General features: G+C 34.9%; 1 protein-coding gene across 6 annotated transcripts in view; it reads left to right on the plus strand.

The window, feature by feature from the left end:
• The window catches only part of invs (inversin), a 60,715-nt gene that overhangs the window by 31,061 nt on the left and 11,693 nt on the right, over positions 1-17,961 (plus strand). For 4 of the 6 annotated variants that reach the window (XR_012391331.1, XR_012391332.1, NM_152970.1 and 1 more), the window contains 9 exon segments: positions 3,543-3,710; positions 5,216-5,396; positions 5,981-6,090; positions 8,164-8,335; positions 8,549-8,704; positions 11,374-11,603; positions 11,720-11,826; positions 15,359-15,568; positions 17,202-17,425. Coding sequence is in view for 4 of the 6 variants with exons in the window: in NM_152970.1 (NP_694502.1) it covers positions 3,543-3,710; positions 5,216-5,396; positions 5,981-6,090; positions 8,164-8,335; positions 8,549-8,704; positions 11,374-11,603; positions 11,720-11,826; positions 15,359-15,568; positions 17,202-17,425 (1,558 nt within the window). In the remaining 2 variants the exon portion in view is untranslated. 6 annotated transcript variants of the gene reach the window in all.

The raw sequence follows: 17,961 nt of genomic DNA on the forward strand, positions 1-17,961 counted from the left end.
AACATTCACCCCAGTTTACTTTCCGATGATCTACGCACATACAGCGACTCTTTAGATACGCCGTCATTTAAAATCTCATTCCACAGACAAACTGCTCAAAGCTACCAGGGTTTTTAAGGCTCCTGTTTTAAATCATTATTCTGTGTGTGTGTGCGTGGGTGTATGGTTGTGATTATGCTAACATGAGTGTGTACGTGTGCGCGTGCACTGCGGTTGTATCAGTGCTTCCATTGAGTCGCATAAGGGAGTTTTGTTTGCAGTCCTTTATTCGTCTGTTGGTTTTGTAATAATTTGATAAGCACAGTCGTGATTTCTCGTGATGAGGCTTGCTCTGTGGTCAGATGCAGAGAATAGCTTATCTAGTGCGTCTTCGCTCTTCATTTTCCATGTTTTGTGGCTGGGGAAACTCGAGCAATGATGAAGTGATCTTTTTAAGATATACTTTGCTGAATCAAACTGTTCTGCAAACAGAAATGGTCTTCATGGTGATGATGGGTGATCAGTGGCCTGCTGGTTCAGTTTGCGAACAAGATAAAGACCAGGATTAATTTGCTTATAAATGACTTATAAATAAGGAAATGCTTAAGCAATTTATCAGGCAGGCAGCCAAAAATGTTTTTGATTTTTTTGCCTTCAACTGCCAAGAGATTTGAGCATCAGAAGTCTTTTGGCTTCAGAGGCCTTTTTAGGTCATACGTGACATGTTAAATTTGTTATACATATAATTTGTTATAATAAGTTATACAGTATACCAGGGATGTCCAAACTCTGTCCTGGAGGGCCGGTGTCCTGCATAGTTTAGCTCCAACTTTCTTCAAAACAACTGCCTGGAAGTTTCTAGAAGACCTAGAAAGAGCTTGATTAGCTGGTTCAGGTGTGTTTAATTGGGGTTAGAACTAAAATATGCAGGACACCAGCCCTCCAGGACCGAGGTTGGACACCCCTGTTATATACAATTAAGTTATATAAGAAAATGCATTCAGATTGACAACAATAGTTGCGGCAGTTTTGAAAATAATCTTAGTAACATAATGGTTGTATTGAAATAAAAACAGTTAAAAGTATGATAAACAACCTTTCAAATATGATCAACAAAGTATGATCAACAAACTGGAAATAAATTCACACACTGCAAAAGTGCTTTTCTTGCTTTTATTTTTCTTGATTCTAGACAAAATGTCTAATGATTTGTAAATCAAGAAGCATTTTCTAGACAAGCAAAAAATACTGTCTTGTTTTAAGAAATAATATGCCAAAATAAAGTGACTTTTTTTCTTAACACAAGCAAAATAATCTTTCAATGGGGCAAGCAGAATGATAATTTTGTCAAAAGGAAAAACAAGATTATTTTGCTTACTCACAAGACAAAAAAAAAAGACAAAAAAAGAAAAAAAAAGACAAAAAAATCTCAGAAAATCGTTTTTTTTTGCAGTGTATCAACAAGAAATAGTCAGAATTATGAGGAATAAATTTGATTTTACAAGAAATTATTTCACATTCAGAAGAAATAGTTGTAATTGTAAGATATAAATCATTGGCCCAATTCCAATTCTATTTTTGTACCCCTACCCCTTATTCTTAAATAGAGTGTGAAGGGGCTTCAAATTTATCTCTTAGAAATGAGACAGCACTACAACACTCGCACCCGCCATCAGATGTTGTCTCAAGCTTACTTTATATGAGATCTTCGACGGTGGCTGCTGTAATTATTCCAGTTGCACAATTTTTTGGTATATATTTTCAGTAAATTGCAGAAGGCAACAATATCAGGTTGTCACAACAATATAATGAGGCAATAAGTTTGTAACTGTACTGTGCATTTACAATTAAAACAACATTAACGTTATACCAGACACTGTAAAAAGCCAATTCCCAGCCACTAGACTTTTCTGACAGGGTATTCGAGTGTCATCACTTGGCGACACATACTTTTTGTGATGTGAAAGTATGTTGTGGGACTACTATTCCAGAGTTACTATTAGCAGGGTTTATTTTCATTTGTTTATTTTTTCAAAGCATGATCGTAAAACATGAAAGCCATTATGAATGTATTAAAACACATTCTTGTTTGTTGTAAACATTTTTAGTAAATATCAAAAACATCTCCTAACTTGCATGTAAAACCATGCTGCTGTTGCAGCTGCAATATTGAGGGAATTTTTTTGTCCCTTTGGTTTGTAGTGTGGCCCTGGAAAAATATCAGTTTCAAGGGCTATCTAGCCCTTCCCCAATGCCCTACATTTGGTCTGGCGTAGCCAGAATGTAACTACTACAAGTCGCAATGACACGTAGTGCAAGCTCTGTGATTGGTCGGCTTGGTATCGGTGACAAGTGTGGGTGGCTGAGAGCTGACCGAACCCATTGGAGCGAGTGTTTACAAGTTGCAAATCGGGTTAAGGAGCTCCAGATGGAAACCTTTGTTTTGTCTTTACCTTATAATTTAAAGATGTTGCACGTCTACCGGTTCCCGCCTCTGAATGAGCGAGTTTTAACTACTGGTACATTAAGGTAGCATTCCAAAAACATAGACACTTTATTTGCCAGAGCCTTCATTCATTTGAGTAATGTCAGAGGTAGACATGTTGTGTGTTCACATCGGGTAGTTCTTTTACTCCACATTGTGCATTTACAGCCCTTTAATGCACAACAATCTTAGGGTACATTTCACTTTTGAATTTAATCAGCATAATTTTAATATAATTTGCTGTTTAATAAAATGATGTGAATTTTGTTGAATTTCACATTTTGCATCACATTGTTTTACACTATTTAATTCACATAGTTATTATTTAAGTTTTACTTTTTTAATATAAACATTTGTTTTGATTTATTTCACTGTGAGTAAATAATTAAAAGTAAATTAAAAGTAAAAAGTTAAAATTAATTTACATTTAAGTTATACATTTATTTTACTGTTTAATTTTTTATTATTTAATTTTAAAATACTGCAGCTAATTTTTTAGTTTTTCATTTTTTCGTTAAGTTTTCAACAACAAATGATAGTGTAGTACTCTGTAAAAAAAAGTTTATTGATTTTGTGGATATTTAGATGAAACAAACATCAGAGAATATTTTTACAAAAGAAAATACTTACATTTTACTTGAATTTAATAGCAGTCTCTTAGCGAAAACAGTTTCTATCCCATATTTTTAAAGTATACTGTCAGATTTGCTCAACACATTTTAAAATTAAACTCCACACTGTAAAAAAATAAAAATAAAGAAATTGATGTTCTCAGTCTTGGTGGGTTTGCTGGAATTGTGGATATAGAAGGTCTTGGACCTGTAAGCCTAGAGGGAACTGGCCGACTAGCTTAATGTGATATGATAAAGAGCGAATGCCAGCACTCCTTTATTTGCGCTCTTGGAAAAGCTCCATAATGTTATTTTCTTGATTGCACTTCATTGACAGCTCGGTAGCTGTGATCACATTAGGACCCAATTTGCTTGAAGGCCATGAAGCCCGCTTGCAGCTGCAGTGCAGCACGAGTGAAGAGTAAAGCTGGAAATCTGATCTTTGAAATCCAATGTTTGTTCTACAGCAGACGGCGTTGCACTGGAGCGCTTTCTACAATCACCCCGAGCATGTAAAGCTGCTGATCAAGCATGATTCAAACATCGGCATCCCAGACAGCGAAGGCAAGATCCCTCTACACTGGGCAGCACACAACAAACACCCCAATGCCACCCGGACAGTGCGCTGTATCCTGGTGAGTCCATCCTCAAAACATCTCCTCACACATTCCAATACTTCAAGCTAGACCAATTGGTGGGACAATTTTTGGGTGTGCAATGTAGGGGTGTTACAATGTACTTTTTATTTTATGAAATTAAATTTTAAAGTCACTCAAAAGTTTTAATTGTCCCATAATTTACTCACTCTCAAGCCATTCCACTTTCTACATGACTTTCTTCATTTCTTCATTTAGATGAACACAGCCGGTGTAGTTTTAAACTTTATCTTGGCTCTTCCATATGTATATTCCACTGTATAGTGTTAATAGTTAGTGACTCTTTTTGAAGCTTTTTAAAGTGTAAAAACGCATTGTAAATCTAATCCATATGCCACCACGGGGTTAGCACATGTCTAGCGGATTGATGTGTTTTTGTTGCAAAAAAAAATCACATTTTTAAATTATTAACTCAATCACTAAAAAATTAAACAAATCACTGACTTCTGGTGGCTGCTGAACATTCATAAGATGGATTCAGAATAATGCATGGCGTGAGATTTTCTTCAAGTAGTGCTGGCCGATCGTGAACAGGTAAACCAAGGATTTAAACGAGAGGATCGGGTGAAATGTAAGTTTGTTTCATAACAGAAAATTTAAATATTATGCTTTGTGTGAGTTGCAAAACTTAATTGTAAGACAATTTTCAGATTATAGTGAAAACTGACTGCAATTAAGATTTCTATGTTTTTGATATGTTGAGTCCTAACATGAGAGGATTATCATTACGTCAATATGGATTATGTCATTACATTGTAGCATTAAAAAAATGGTGTCTGGTTTTTGAACCAGTTCATTGAAACAAACTGTCTGAAAGATCCTCGTCGCTGAAAAGATCCAACCTCACAGCCAAAGCTCCAGTGAGAGTAGACGAATGAAGATTGATAAACGCTGCTAATTAACTAGTTAATAGAGAAAAGGAGAAGGTTAAACTTCTAAGGATTTTACTGTTAAAGAACAATAGATTGAGTTTTTTGTACAGCTATGTTTGTTTGAGCCAGAGTACATCAACATCAGTGCTATGTCAAGTCAGATGTCTGCCAAGAAGTTGCCCAGAACGCTCATTCGGCTGTGATTTGAGTTTATAATTTAAAAATCATAAATATTTCTTTCACAAAAACACAACAATCTACTTCATAAGGCATGCAATATTTCTCCTGGCAGCCTGTGGGTTAGTTTTATGCTGGATTTATACGCTTTAGGAACCTTCAAAAAAGGGACACTACCCAACACAGTTATACAGCATGGAACAGCCAGGGTAAAATTAAAAACTACTCTGACTTGGTTCGCCTGAAAGAAGAAAGTCATAAACACAGAGAAGATGCGCTAAAGGAATAGTTTCCCCAAACATGTTCTCAAAATGATCTTAAATAACTTTTTTTTTGTGATTGGATAATGGAAAGAATTTTTTTTTAAGAACTACATTTTCCTGTCTTGTCAGTGTAACATAAACAAATGACACAATATTTGTTTATACATTTTAGGAAGCTGCTCCAACAGAGTCTCTGTTGAACTGGCAGGACTATGAGGGACGGACCCCTCTGCATTTTGCAGTGGCTGATGGGAATGAGGCAGTGGTTGAGGTCCTGACGTCATATGAAGGTTGCAGCGTTACAGCTTATGATAACCTGTTCAGGACACCACTGCACTGGGCGGCACTGCTGGGTACACTTTTACACTCATATCTAAAAGTGTTTTTAGATCGTATTTAGGCATAGGATGATAACCGTTTTCGAGCTACACCGTGGTTTGGAAAAGTCAAGGTTTTAAAACTGCCAGCATTTTCTTATATACTATTGCTGCAACATATGTAAGATTTTTTTGACGTTTTATTATTTTTTCTTTTTTGATAAATGTATTAATTTATTTATTTTTTGTTTTGTTTTTTAGGACAACAGTATCTCTAGCTGAAAAGATATCTAAAGATACTGTTTTAAATTGTAAAGAAATCTGTGTTTTTGAAACAGCAGAAGGCAATGACCTATTGACTTGATTTATTCAGCCTGACATGTTTACTGTTCCAGAATATTTTAAATGTTTCCCAAATTAAAATATATTCTGTTCAAAGGAAAAAAGTTGTAATTTTTTAAAATAATATACTTTAGAGCAGTAATCACTATACCTTGAAACCGTGATATTTTTATTCAAGGTTATTATACTGTCAGATCATATATCGGCCTTTGCCTATTTGTATTATTTTCTTTAAGTGTGGATGTGAACGCAAGAGTGGTTTGTGTTTGTTTGTTTAGGTCATGCAAAGATTGTCCACCTGCTGTTGGAGAGGAATAAGTCTGGGATGATCCCATCAGACAGTCAGGGAGCAACACCACTGCATTATGGAGCTCAGAGCAACTATGCAGTAAGATATAACGGCTTCTTTGATTGGGCCACAAATGTTTCAGTTTTAATTGAAGTGTTTTAGTTGGGTTTTATCGTTTTTTGGTAACACTTTATTTTGATGGTCTATTTGAGTATTAGTAGACTGTCTGCTTAATATCTGTTGATGCTGCTCCTTCAGCAGACATTTAACTGACTATAAGAAACTTTGCAAGTACATGTCAACTTACACTAACCCTAACCCAACCTAACAGTCTACTTATAATCTAATGAGAATAAGTTTGCATGTAGATGCAATGTAACTTAAATTCAAAAGACCATCAGAATAAAACATTTTTTATGTATGTATACATACACATGCACATTTTTACATATTTTATTACATGATGTATTATTATGGATTATTTATTATATCATAAATTTATATCAATTAAAAATGTACATAATTTTGATTGAATTGGGTAGGCAAATTTGTCCGTAGTGTGTGTGTGTGTGTGTCTGTGTGTGTGTATGTGTGTGTTTATGAATGAGTGTGTGTGGATGTTTCCCAGAGATGGGTTACGGCTGGAAGGGCATCCTTTGCGTAAAAACGTGCTGGATAAGTTGGCGGATCATTCCACTGTGGTGACCCCAGACTAATAAAGGGACTAAGCCGAAAAGAAAATGAATGAATGAATGATTTAGACTATTACTTTTATTATTATTAGGTATTATTGTAATAGCCTTTGTATGTATGTTTTAATTTATTAGTTGTTTAAAACAGAATTAATTGATTAATTAATTAATTAATTCTTCTTTTATTGAAATTTATTTTAAAAGTTAATAAAATAATTTTTACTTTGTTCTTTTTTATTAGTATTTTCTATACGGACACAGACAAATCAAAAATATCTAAACACAAATGTTTGGGAATGGAATTATTTTGATTAATAAATATGATTGTTTTCTTGTATATTCATTTATGTATTCATTTATTTACTCACAATTGTCGGCAGCTAGCTCTCTGCAACTCTCACATGGTTCCCCACTAAGCTAAGCAGGGCTGCACCAAGTCAGTACTTAAATAGGGAGACCACATGGGAAAGTGAGTGGTTTAGTGAGGCCAACAGGGGGCGCCCAATCTGCGGTCTGTGTGGGTCCTAATGCCCCGGTATAGTGACGGGGACTCTATACTGCTCAGTGCGCACCGTCTTTCGCATTAGATGTTAAACCGGGGTCCAGACTCTCTGTGGTCATTAAAAACCCTAGGATGTCCTATGAAAAAGAGTAGGGGTTTAACCCCGGCGTCCTGGCCAAATCTGCCCACTGGCCTCTGTCCATCATGGCCTCCTAACCCTACCCATATCAACCTGGCTTTATCACTCTGTCTCCCCTCCACCAATCAGCTGGTGTGTGGTGTGCGGTCTAGTGCAAAATGGCTGCTGTTGCGTCATCCAGGTGTATGCTGCACACTGGTGGTGGATGAGGAGGTTCCCCCCCTATGTGTTTGAGTGCCCAGAAAAGTGCTATATAAGGAATTATTATTAATTTATGCAACTTATTTTCTTAATCACTACTTACTAAATCAAATTAATTCCTTTAATTAATTTGTTTTAATATATATTTAATATATTTGTTCTTTTTTTATCAATAATTGCTATTATTATTTTTATTTGTTTTTGTTTTTCCATTTATGTATTTATTTGATTACATACAAATTTACTAGAGCTTGACAAATTAATCATGATTAATTGCATCCAAAGTAAAATATGTGTGTGAATTATATATATTTATTATGTATATTTAATACACACATACATAAAAACAAAACTATGCACAAGTTTTCTGACATAGATATTCAAATTTATATAGAATTTGTATCATATACATATATGTTTTAAAATCTTATTGTAAACAAATATTTTCTCAAATATACGCATGCATGTGTATATGTAGATAATATACATAATAAATATACAAAGTACACACACATATATTATGTCAAAAGAATATATTATTATTTCAAGCACTGCAATTCATTTACATTAGTCCAGCGCTAAAATGTACATAAATTTCCATAACTGATTGCGTGTGGTTTTGCCTGTGTGTTGTTAAGGACACCGTTGCAGTGTTTCTGAAACACCACTCTGTAAGAGATGAGCCTGACCTAGAGGGACGAACCGCCTTCATGTGGGCCGCTGGGAAAGGCAGTAATGATGTCATCAAAATCATGCTGGATTTGAAAAAAGACATAGACATCAACATGACAGACAAATATGGAGGGACAGGTGTGTGAGAGACATGCACTCACACACACAGATTCATTTTGAACACAATTATCCATTCCTGCTTTAAACTGGTTAGTTTCAGCTCAGATCAGTGATAATTGCATTTTCTGTTCAATCAAGCAATTAGCAAGCCATATCCCATGTATGTTCCCCCATACAGCCATAACAAGAGTTGACGGTTTGCTCAATGTCTGTGTGTGTGTGAATGTGTAGCTCTTCATGCGGCTGCACTGTCAGGTCATGTGTCCACTGTGCGCTTGCTGCTGGAGCAGGGAGGAATGGTGGACCCACTGGACGTCATGAAACACACCCCTCTATTTCGTGCGTGCGAGATGGGCCATCGAGATGTCATACTAACACTCATTAAAGGTGTGTAAGTGCATGCATGCCTCCCCACTGGTGATGTTTTAAAAATAATAATCACAATAGGCAAAAACAGCATGAAATTTATAATATTTTTTCATAATAACAAATTAATTTAACAAACAATCAGTTAAAAAAAACTTACAAAATAGACATATGCTTAGAAATGCATATACACTTACTAATGCAAATACTTTATATTACAGAATGCAAGTCGTGTGTGTTTTTTAAAAATATTCCATCTTATAGTACAATACATTTAATTCAACTTTAATAATTTTTATTTAGTTGTGAGTTGAATTTAATCCAATGAATACAAGTTGTTTAAATATATCTCAAATAAAATATATTGCAATAAATGTTTGCATTGTAAGTATAAGCGTATTTAGAAATAGCTGAAGTAAGCAACCCCACAATTCATTCTAGACGTAATTGTTTGTCATATTTCAGTGTATTTCAGATTTTTTTTTGACTCAAATGGTCCCCACTATCATGAACAATATTTAAAGGCTTCATGAATTTTCTTTTCAGTTAATTATGACTTACTGAATAAGAATGAGAAATTTTAATGGGAAAACCATTTTTTAAATAAAAAAATATATATATAATAGTTTAATTAAATATAACATATTTTCTAAATAATTTTATATTTATTTATTATTCATGAATGATTCATATTCATTTATTTATTGATATTATTGATTATAAAATGTCCATGGAGTTTTACAGTTCTATTAAGTTAAACAATTTTTCAGGTATAGCTTACATTTTTTTAAATAGGATCAAAAGTAAACAAAATATGAAGAGTCCAGATGCAAAAACCTCTAAAGGACATTGGATATTTTCTTCTAAAAATAGCATTTTCCCCGACCCCTGTGAGTAGGCTTAATAATTTTACTTTTAAAATGACAAATAAGTTTTTTCATTGCCTTTAAAGTAAATAAACTAAACATAAACATAGGAAGCTAAAATAAATGCTTTTTTTAGGAGAACATTTCTGACGCCATTTAGAGGTTTTTGCATCAGAACTCTTCATATCTTGATTTTTAGTGGTCAAATATCTTGATTTATTTACCTGTTTTGACTAGTTTTGGTGCCATAGAATGCATTGATACAATATGTTAAACTGTTCTCCGATATCTACATAGAAAGTATGTGGCAAAAAAAAACTAAAACAGAGTTGGCTGTAATATGCTATGGTAGGTATTGACCATGTTTGAAAGAGTCTTAAAAATAAATGAGTTCTGCTCTGATGTTTCAGCCACATTTCAGCCACATTTTCAAATTAAGTGGAAGAAGGAAGATTATTTTAGCTGGAAGGAGTGAGTGAGCTGCAGTATCTTTGACAACAAAGTAGTCTAGTTTATACTTAAATTTAATCTAGATTTTAGCATATATGAAAACACAGACCTCTGCAAAGCAACCTCTGCTTAAACAGATTCGGTTATGAAGTTTTTTTGCATTCTTTTACTCCAGAAATTCACAATAAGAGCCGAGTGATATGACACAATGGATAAACACTACATTTTAAACACTTACAGTTGAAGTCAGAACTATTAGCCTTCTTAGATTTTTTTCTTCTTTTTTAAATATGATGTTTAACAGAGCAAGGAAATTTTCACGGTATGTCTAAAAGTATTTTTTTTCTTCTGGAAAAAGTCTTATTTGTTTCATTTCAGCTTGAATAAAAGCTGTTTATTTAAATAAACATTTTAGGGACAAAATTATTAGCCCCTTTAAGCTATATTTTTTTTCAATAGTCTACAGAATAAACCATCATTACACAATAACTTGCCTAGTTACCCTAACTTGCCTAGTTAACCTAATTAACCTAGTTAAGCCTTTAAATGTCACTTTAAGCTGTATAGAAGTGTCTTGAAAAATATCTAGGTCAATATTATGTACTGTCATCATGGCAAAGATAAATTTATTAGAATTATTAGAAATTACTTATTAAAATTATTATGTTTAGAAATGTGTAAAAAAAAAAAAACTTCTCTCTGTTAAACAGAAATTGGGGAAAAAATAAACAAGCGGTCTAATAATTCAGGAGGGCTAATAATTCTGACCTAAACTTTATTTTGAGCAGTGTACATGTGTATGTTGCCTCATTACTAACATACATGGCAAATTTCACAATATACAGGTGGAACAAATGAAAGATACATTTAAACAGACCTTATACCAACTTAAAAATGATATTAAAATATATATATCATTGTTGTAATCTCAGTAGGAAAGATTTTGGCAAATCAAACACTGACTGGGCTGTGCATATTAATGATCACTAATGGATTGGCAGAGTTTATGTTTTGTTCTGATTGGCCTGATTTTCCCTGGGATTTTACACTGACAGGAATTACATGAGAATGAAGAAACATTGGTGTTAGAGGCTTATGGCTTGTCATTTCCATGTAACGAACTCTAACTATTGAGCTATGCCTACTAGGCATATGCACATTTTCATTCTATGGCACTTTTAATATTATTTCAGTCATCATCTCTGGACAAGAACAAATGTCATAACATGAGTTATCAATTTTGCTTAACTGTCACTTGAACATGACAAACCTATGTGACTACATTAGTACAAAAATTCCTAGATATCTCAATTTTAATTGTAACAGTTTCTAGTGTTCACAGCAAATCTAACCCTGTTATATATATATATATAGGAGGTGCTCGTGTTGATCTAGTAGACATAGATGGGCACTCTGCACTGCACTGGGCAGCTCTGGGTGGTAATGCAGAGGTGTGTGAGGTGCTAATGGAGAATGGGATCAGTCCTAACCTGCAGGACCAAGCTGGACGGACACCCTTACAGTGTGCAGCGTATGCTGGCTACATAAACTGCATGGCCTTGCTCATTCAGCACGATGCAGACCCTAATATTCAGGACAAGGAGGTATGAGTGTGCAGCATGCCTGAGAACATGTATTGGCCATTACCTCTGAGTGGCCTGCTATTGAAAGCTCGAAGAATAGCACTATGTATGACTTTGGTGTGTGTTTATGTGTTAAGGGGAGAACCGCACTCCACTGGTCCTGTAATAATGGTTATCTGGATGCTGTGAAGCTGTTGCTGGGGTGTGGGGCATTTCCCAATCACATGGAGCACACTGAAGAGAGGTAACAAAGAGACAAACACTCTTGAATGGTTGGCCTGGTGGTTATGGTTCTGAAAGAGTGTCGACTCATGGCACAGATTCACTTTCTAGAACCTTCTTAAGTTTGTGTGTGTATTTTCAGGGGGAATCCAGCTGTTCACTTCAGCAAGGATGCAATAAACAACTCCTTCAGGAGTGTTCAATTATTTTGGAAATAAAAAAGACACATTTTACAAAAAATCGTTGTATTAAGACAGCAAAACACAAGAATTGAAGAATATAATGCCATTCGCTTTGAGAAAAGTCATCTCAACTTTTAGGCTGCAAATATAAAATAAAAATGTACCTGCAAAATCTTGTAGCAACTTAATAAATAAAAAAAAAGACAATGGCGATTTTTGGTTTTCAAAAAAAATTTAATAAAAAATTCTGAACTTTCGTTTATCCAAAGATTTCTTGAAAAATGTTATCACGATTTCCACAAGAGCATTAAGTAGCATAGCTGTTTTCAAAATTCAGAATAACAAATTACTATTTTGAGCATCAAGTCAATATATTAGAATGATCATTTGACACTGAACACTAAAGAATAATGATACTGAAAGCTAGCGTTAAGCACAGAGTAATAAATTAATTTTTTAAACATTTAAAAATAATATATATATATATATATATATATATATATATATATATATATATATATGTATATAGTGCTAAGCATAAATGAGTATATCTCCTTTTGATAAAGAACAGTTTTATCCATTTCTCTGTGAATATAGACAATTTTTCTAATTAAAGAGCCCATATTATACATTAAATAGGGTCATATCTTGGTTGTAAGGGTCTCCAACAACAGTTTAATATGCATGCAAGGTCAAAAAACACTTTCATGGTCTTATAATCTGCATTTATTTTTACCTAATTATCCCAGCGACTCCTGTATGAATCGTCCAGTGATTCATTTGTTCCCAAACCCCTCCTTAGCGCGAAGCTAATCTGCGCTGATTGAACCAATGACAGTCTGTTGCGATTGGTCGACTGCCTTCAGTCAGAGAGTGAAATGCCAAACAGCTAATCAGCAATATAAAAGTAATCACAGTTCATACACGCTCGATAGTGTAGGCGTGGATTTTAGCTGCCAGTGGGTCAATGTAAATACAGACTATGGACTTGAAAATACAGACGACTAACTATTTTATTGAGCAAAAACTTCAAAAACAGTTGAGGAGATCTCCTAGCTTGTCTCACTCTGCTCTTTTCACAGACACACACACACATATTGCACACACACACACACACACGCACTTAACCCTGCTCGACAACGCGCGCGCACACACACACACAAAAACACACACCTCCGGACGACAGCGCGCGCACACGCACACACACACACACACACAGACACACACACTACTCCTCGTCCACGGAGCTCCGTTAACAAAGCAGCACGCGTCGCGTTTTAAACGTGGCTTTGCACCCGATATGAGAATATAGCCAGTTAACCTGATACAGTACACGCGGTTACAAGTAACAAATCACAACTAAATACATTTACAAGCTAGAGTCAGTCAACGAGGCAACTTTAATCGCACGTACTTACACTTGAGAAATGGAAGAAAACCATCCTGAAGTCCATCAGTAAGTTACTCTTTACTGATCCTTCCTTTAACAAACGCCGATGAAGTATTCTTTGTAGCATGTAGTTTCCAGAAGTTTCCAGTAGTTTCCAACTGCTTGGTTATAATGCTATGGTTTCATCTTTGGGTAGAGACTCAATAATATCCATCTGCAGTGTGACTTCAATCGACCGGCATGTGTGTGTGTGTGTGTGTGTGTGTGTGTGTGTGTGTGTGTGTGTGTGTGTGTGTGTGTGTGTGTGTGTGTGTGTGTGTGTGTGTGTGTGTGTGTGTGTGTGTGTGTGTGTTTGTGTGTTTGTGTGTGTGTGTGTGTGTGTGTGTGTGTGTCTGGGTTTCTATGTCAGAGGGCGGGGCTGCAGGTTTCAAATCTCCCGGGTTTGCGAGTGCACGTGAATAACTTGGTTTCGTTCGTACGTCATGGCGAAACACCTAATGACTCGGTATCAAGGCGACTCGGTATGAAGCACTATGAGTCGACTCTTTTATAGATGAATCAACTGTTTTAAACACTGTACACTAACAGATTTAAGCCTTAGCTGGATACTTCACTTCACTTAGAGCTGTGCTACAAACTACATGGAAGGGCATTTTCAAAAACCCATAATATGGGCTCTTTAAAATACTATATTTATTAAAATAAGAGTTTGGTCACCTAACAGCTTTGGAAATTAAAACAATAATATATTAAAATTGTATTTAATATTTTTCCCCAACATGTTAATTTGGGTGTACAAATTTTTGGACTCGGATGTTAGATTATTTGCAGTTTTGCCTTGGTACTGACTAATCTAATGTATATGCACTACTATATTATTGTAAAGCACCCCATAGAAAATATGAGTTTAAAAGAGAGATTTTTAATGAGTGTACTTATTTTTACCTATCATTTCACATTATGTATGTTTCAATTTATTTTATTAAATTAAATTTCAGCCTTGGTGAGTATAAGAAAAATACAGAGTAAATTAAAAACTTGTTTAATAATATATAAACAGTTGAAGTCAGAATTATTAGCCCCCCTGAATTATTACCTCCCTGTTTATTTTTTCCCTCAATTTCTGTTTAACAGAAAGATTTTTTTCTAAAGACAATAAATGAGTAATAACTCATTTCTAATAACTGTTTACTTTTATCATTGCCATGATGACAGTAAATAATATTTTACTAAGACACTTCTATACAGCTGAAAATGACATTTAATGCTTAACTAGGTTAATTAAGGTTAAATAGACAGTTTAGGGTAAGTAGGCAAGTTATTTTATGACAATGATTTGTTCTATAGACTATTGAAAAAATATGTCTTAAAGGGGCTAATAATTTTGACCTTAAAATGTTTATTAAAAAATGAAAAACTGCTTTTATTTTAGCTGAAAATAAAAAAATAAGACTTTCTCCAGAAGAAAAAAATATTTATTACCCTTTATTAATCTGGTGCTGTCACAGCGTAATCACCCGCCAACTTATCCAGCATATGTTTTACGCAACGGATGCCCTTTCAGCTGCAACCCATTACTGGGAAATATCCATACACACTCATTCAAATACATACTCTACAGACAATTTTGCTTACCAAATTCACCAAAACAAATGTTTTTGGACTTGTGGGGGAAACCGGAGCACCCGGAGGAAACCCACACGAACACAGGGAGAACATGCAAACTCCACACAGAAATGCTGACCCAACTGACCCAGCCGAGCCTCAAAACAGGGACCTTCTTGCTGTGAGGCGAACTTGCTACCCACCATTGTGCAGCCTTCTGTTGAACATTATTTTGAAAATATTTTAAAAAGAAAACAAAATTCAAAAGGGGGCTAATAATTCTGACTTCAACTGTACTCCTTTAAAAAAAATTGTTATGTATCTTAAAGTAAAATAAAAATGTATTAATGAACTTTGTGGTGTGTGTGTGCACGCAGGTACACTCCTCTGGACTACGCTCTTCTGGGTGAGCATCAGGAACTGACTCAGTTCCTCCTGGAGCATGGAGCTCTGTCCATCGCCGCCATCCAGGACATCGCTGCCTCCTCTATCCAGGCACTTTACAAAGGCTACAAGGTCCGGCGGGCCTTCAGGGAACGCAAGAAGCTCCTCATGCGACACGAACAACTGCGCAAGGATGCTGCCAAGTAAGACACACACACCTTGAAGAGAAACAGACAAGACGAATATAGCCTGCAAATATTCTCTTACCAACAATCCAGTGCTGATTGATGCGGCTAGGCTGATCTGACATGGGATGTTTGCATGAATATAATATGTGTCGTTTAATTATGTGTGTTTGCTCAGAAGCAGCTCATCTGTCTGCCCGCCTGTTGAGGAATATGAGCATCAATTTCTTGCTGTCAATAATGAAAATAGATGAGACGATAGAGAGAGAGATTCACTCATTCTCCCTCCTTTTCTGTTAATTGGCTGACGTTCAGCTTGACATTTAGAGTCTGTCAGCTCGGAGGATGAATGAATACACACATACGCAGCGTTGAATATGTTCACCTGGGTCTGCATACACACATTAACGTACATTCTTTCATTGCGTTTAAACCTGTTTGCATCGTCTGTCACTTTTGCCCACAATCTAATCTTCTGTCTAAAGCTATTCAAAGCCAAGGGGGAAGCAGTGTATATTAAGTGTGTTAAACTCGGATATGTTCTTAATGTTTTTAAAAGGGGTTATGTTTTTAGCAAGGCACCTGCTTTAATTTTCCTTTAAGTGTTTACATATTTATATTTTACATAAAATAAATAAATGTAAAATAAATTAAATCAATTAAATAAATAAATAATAATAATAATATTTTGATATGTATGTTTTTTGTTACTTGGCATATATTTGATATCTGTGAGAAGATGTTACTTGACAAATGTTTAATAATAATAATAATAATAATAATAAGGGCTGTCCACATAAAACTGAAATGTGACATACAGTAGGATGTGTTGTTCATCTTAAGTCATCTTTTTTACTATATTTATGAGGTTAAAAATAAAATTCATCATTATTATTTGCTGGCATAAGTTGGGTTTGGGGATTGTTCTTTAAAATGTGAAAAAAACTTAAAGTATTAAAAAATAAATAAATAAATAAATAAATAAAGTTCAAAATAATCAAAGAAGATCATAAGTCGATTTCTTCTCTTAAGCTTATTTATTATATAAAATGATTTTGTACAATTTCTGGAATAACTATCTTTATATAAAAAACTATATCATAAAAGATATGGGTAGCCGGAAAATAGCTGTCTCAAACCGTAAAATTTTGGTCATACCGCCCAGCTCTAGTTGATGGTGAATTCTTATTCACTGCTATACTGCTGCAATAACACCACTCAACCAATCAGAATTAAGGAGTGGAACTATTTGTTTTATAAATTGTGTTTTTGTAGTTTTTCCAAGTTTTTTTTAATGGTTAATATTTTATATGTCGATATATTTGGTGTTTACTTTTTTTAATTCTAATTTATTAAACTAAAGGAAGATGACAGACCAATATTAAACTGATTTTCCTTAATAACTAGCCTAAATACAAAAGGATAAGTGTACTTTATTTTAATTTACTTTACTTTTATCAGATGTGAATTTTAATTTGAGTGTTATAATATTCCCTATAATGGCCATAACCTTGACCTGATGTAAACTGGCAGCCTCCAGCAAGCAGCATGACAAACATTAAGTTAATGAACCAGGACAGGCTTTATCAACAAGATGAAAGTCTGTGTCAGCTAAATGAATGCATGTTGTTTGTGTTTTCTGTTTCTCCAGGAAGAGGGAGGAAGAACGCAGGCGTGAGGCAGAGCAGCAGCTCTCGTTGGCTGAGGCAGGTCAGAAGCAGCGTGTCTTATTGGCTGCAGTCGGGGTGGAAAAGCTATCACTGGATGAAGCCGAGCAGAGGTTTAAAGATTCAGTGGCGGCAAAAGGACACAAACACAAAAAGTCCTCCAGTGCTCATAATAGTCAGAGCAGGAGAGAGAAACCAAGCAGAGCTGGTGAGTTTTAATAAACCGAAACAAATAAAAATAAACAATTGACTTCAGTTAGGCTTTGAGTAGGAAATGATTTGTCAATAAATTTATTTTAGAAAAATAACTTAATCAAAAAGAAACCAAAGGCTCGTGTGAATAAGCTGATAGTTATTTTCATGTTATGGCTGATAACTGACAAACAAAAAATAGTTTTATGCCTTATATGAATATTATTGTTTTTTAGAAGAAATTCTCCAAGGCTATTGTAAAATATATATTTATATATCTGAGCAGTATCACACTCGTAGCAGTGCGATATGGCTGTATATCGGCACTGGTGGGAGGTGTGCGTTGCCTTAGTGCCCCACCAGTGCCGATATACAGCCATATCGCACTGCGACGAGTGTGATATTGCATTTATACAACAGTTTGACGGCATAATTGTGTATATAAAAACAAAATCAAATATGGAGAGTCTCAAAAACCCTTTTGTATGAGGAACTACTTTCTTCTGCCTTGGATTCAAATCATAAGCTGACAGTTAAACAGCTGAGCAAGCA

This window comes from Danio rerio, chromosome 16 (genome assembly GCF_049306965.1).
Source record: "Danio rerio strain Tuebingen ecotype United States chromosome 16, GRCz12tu, whole genome shotgun sequence".
NCBI lineage: Eukaryota > Metazoa > Chordata > Actinopteri > Cypriniformes > Danionidae > Danio > Danio rerio.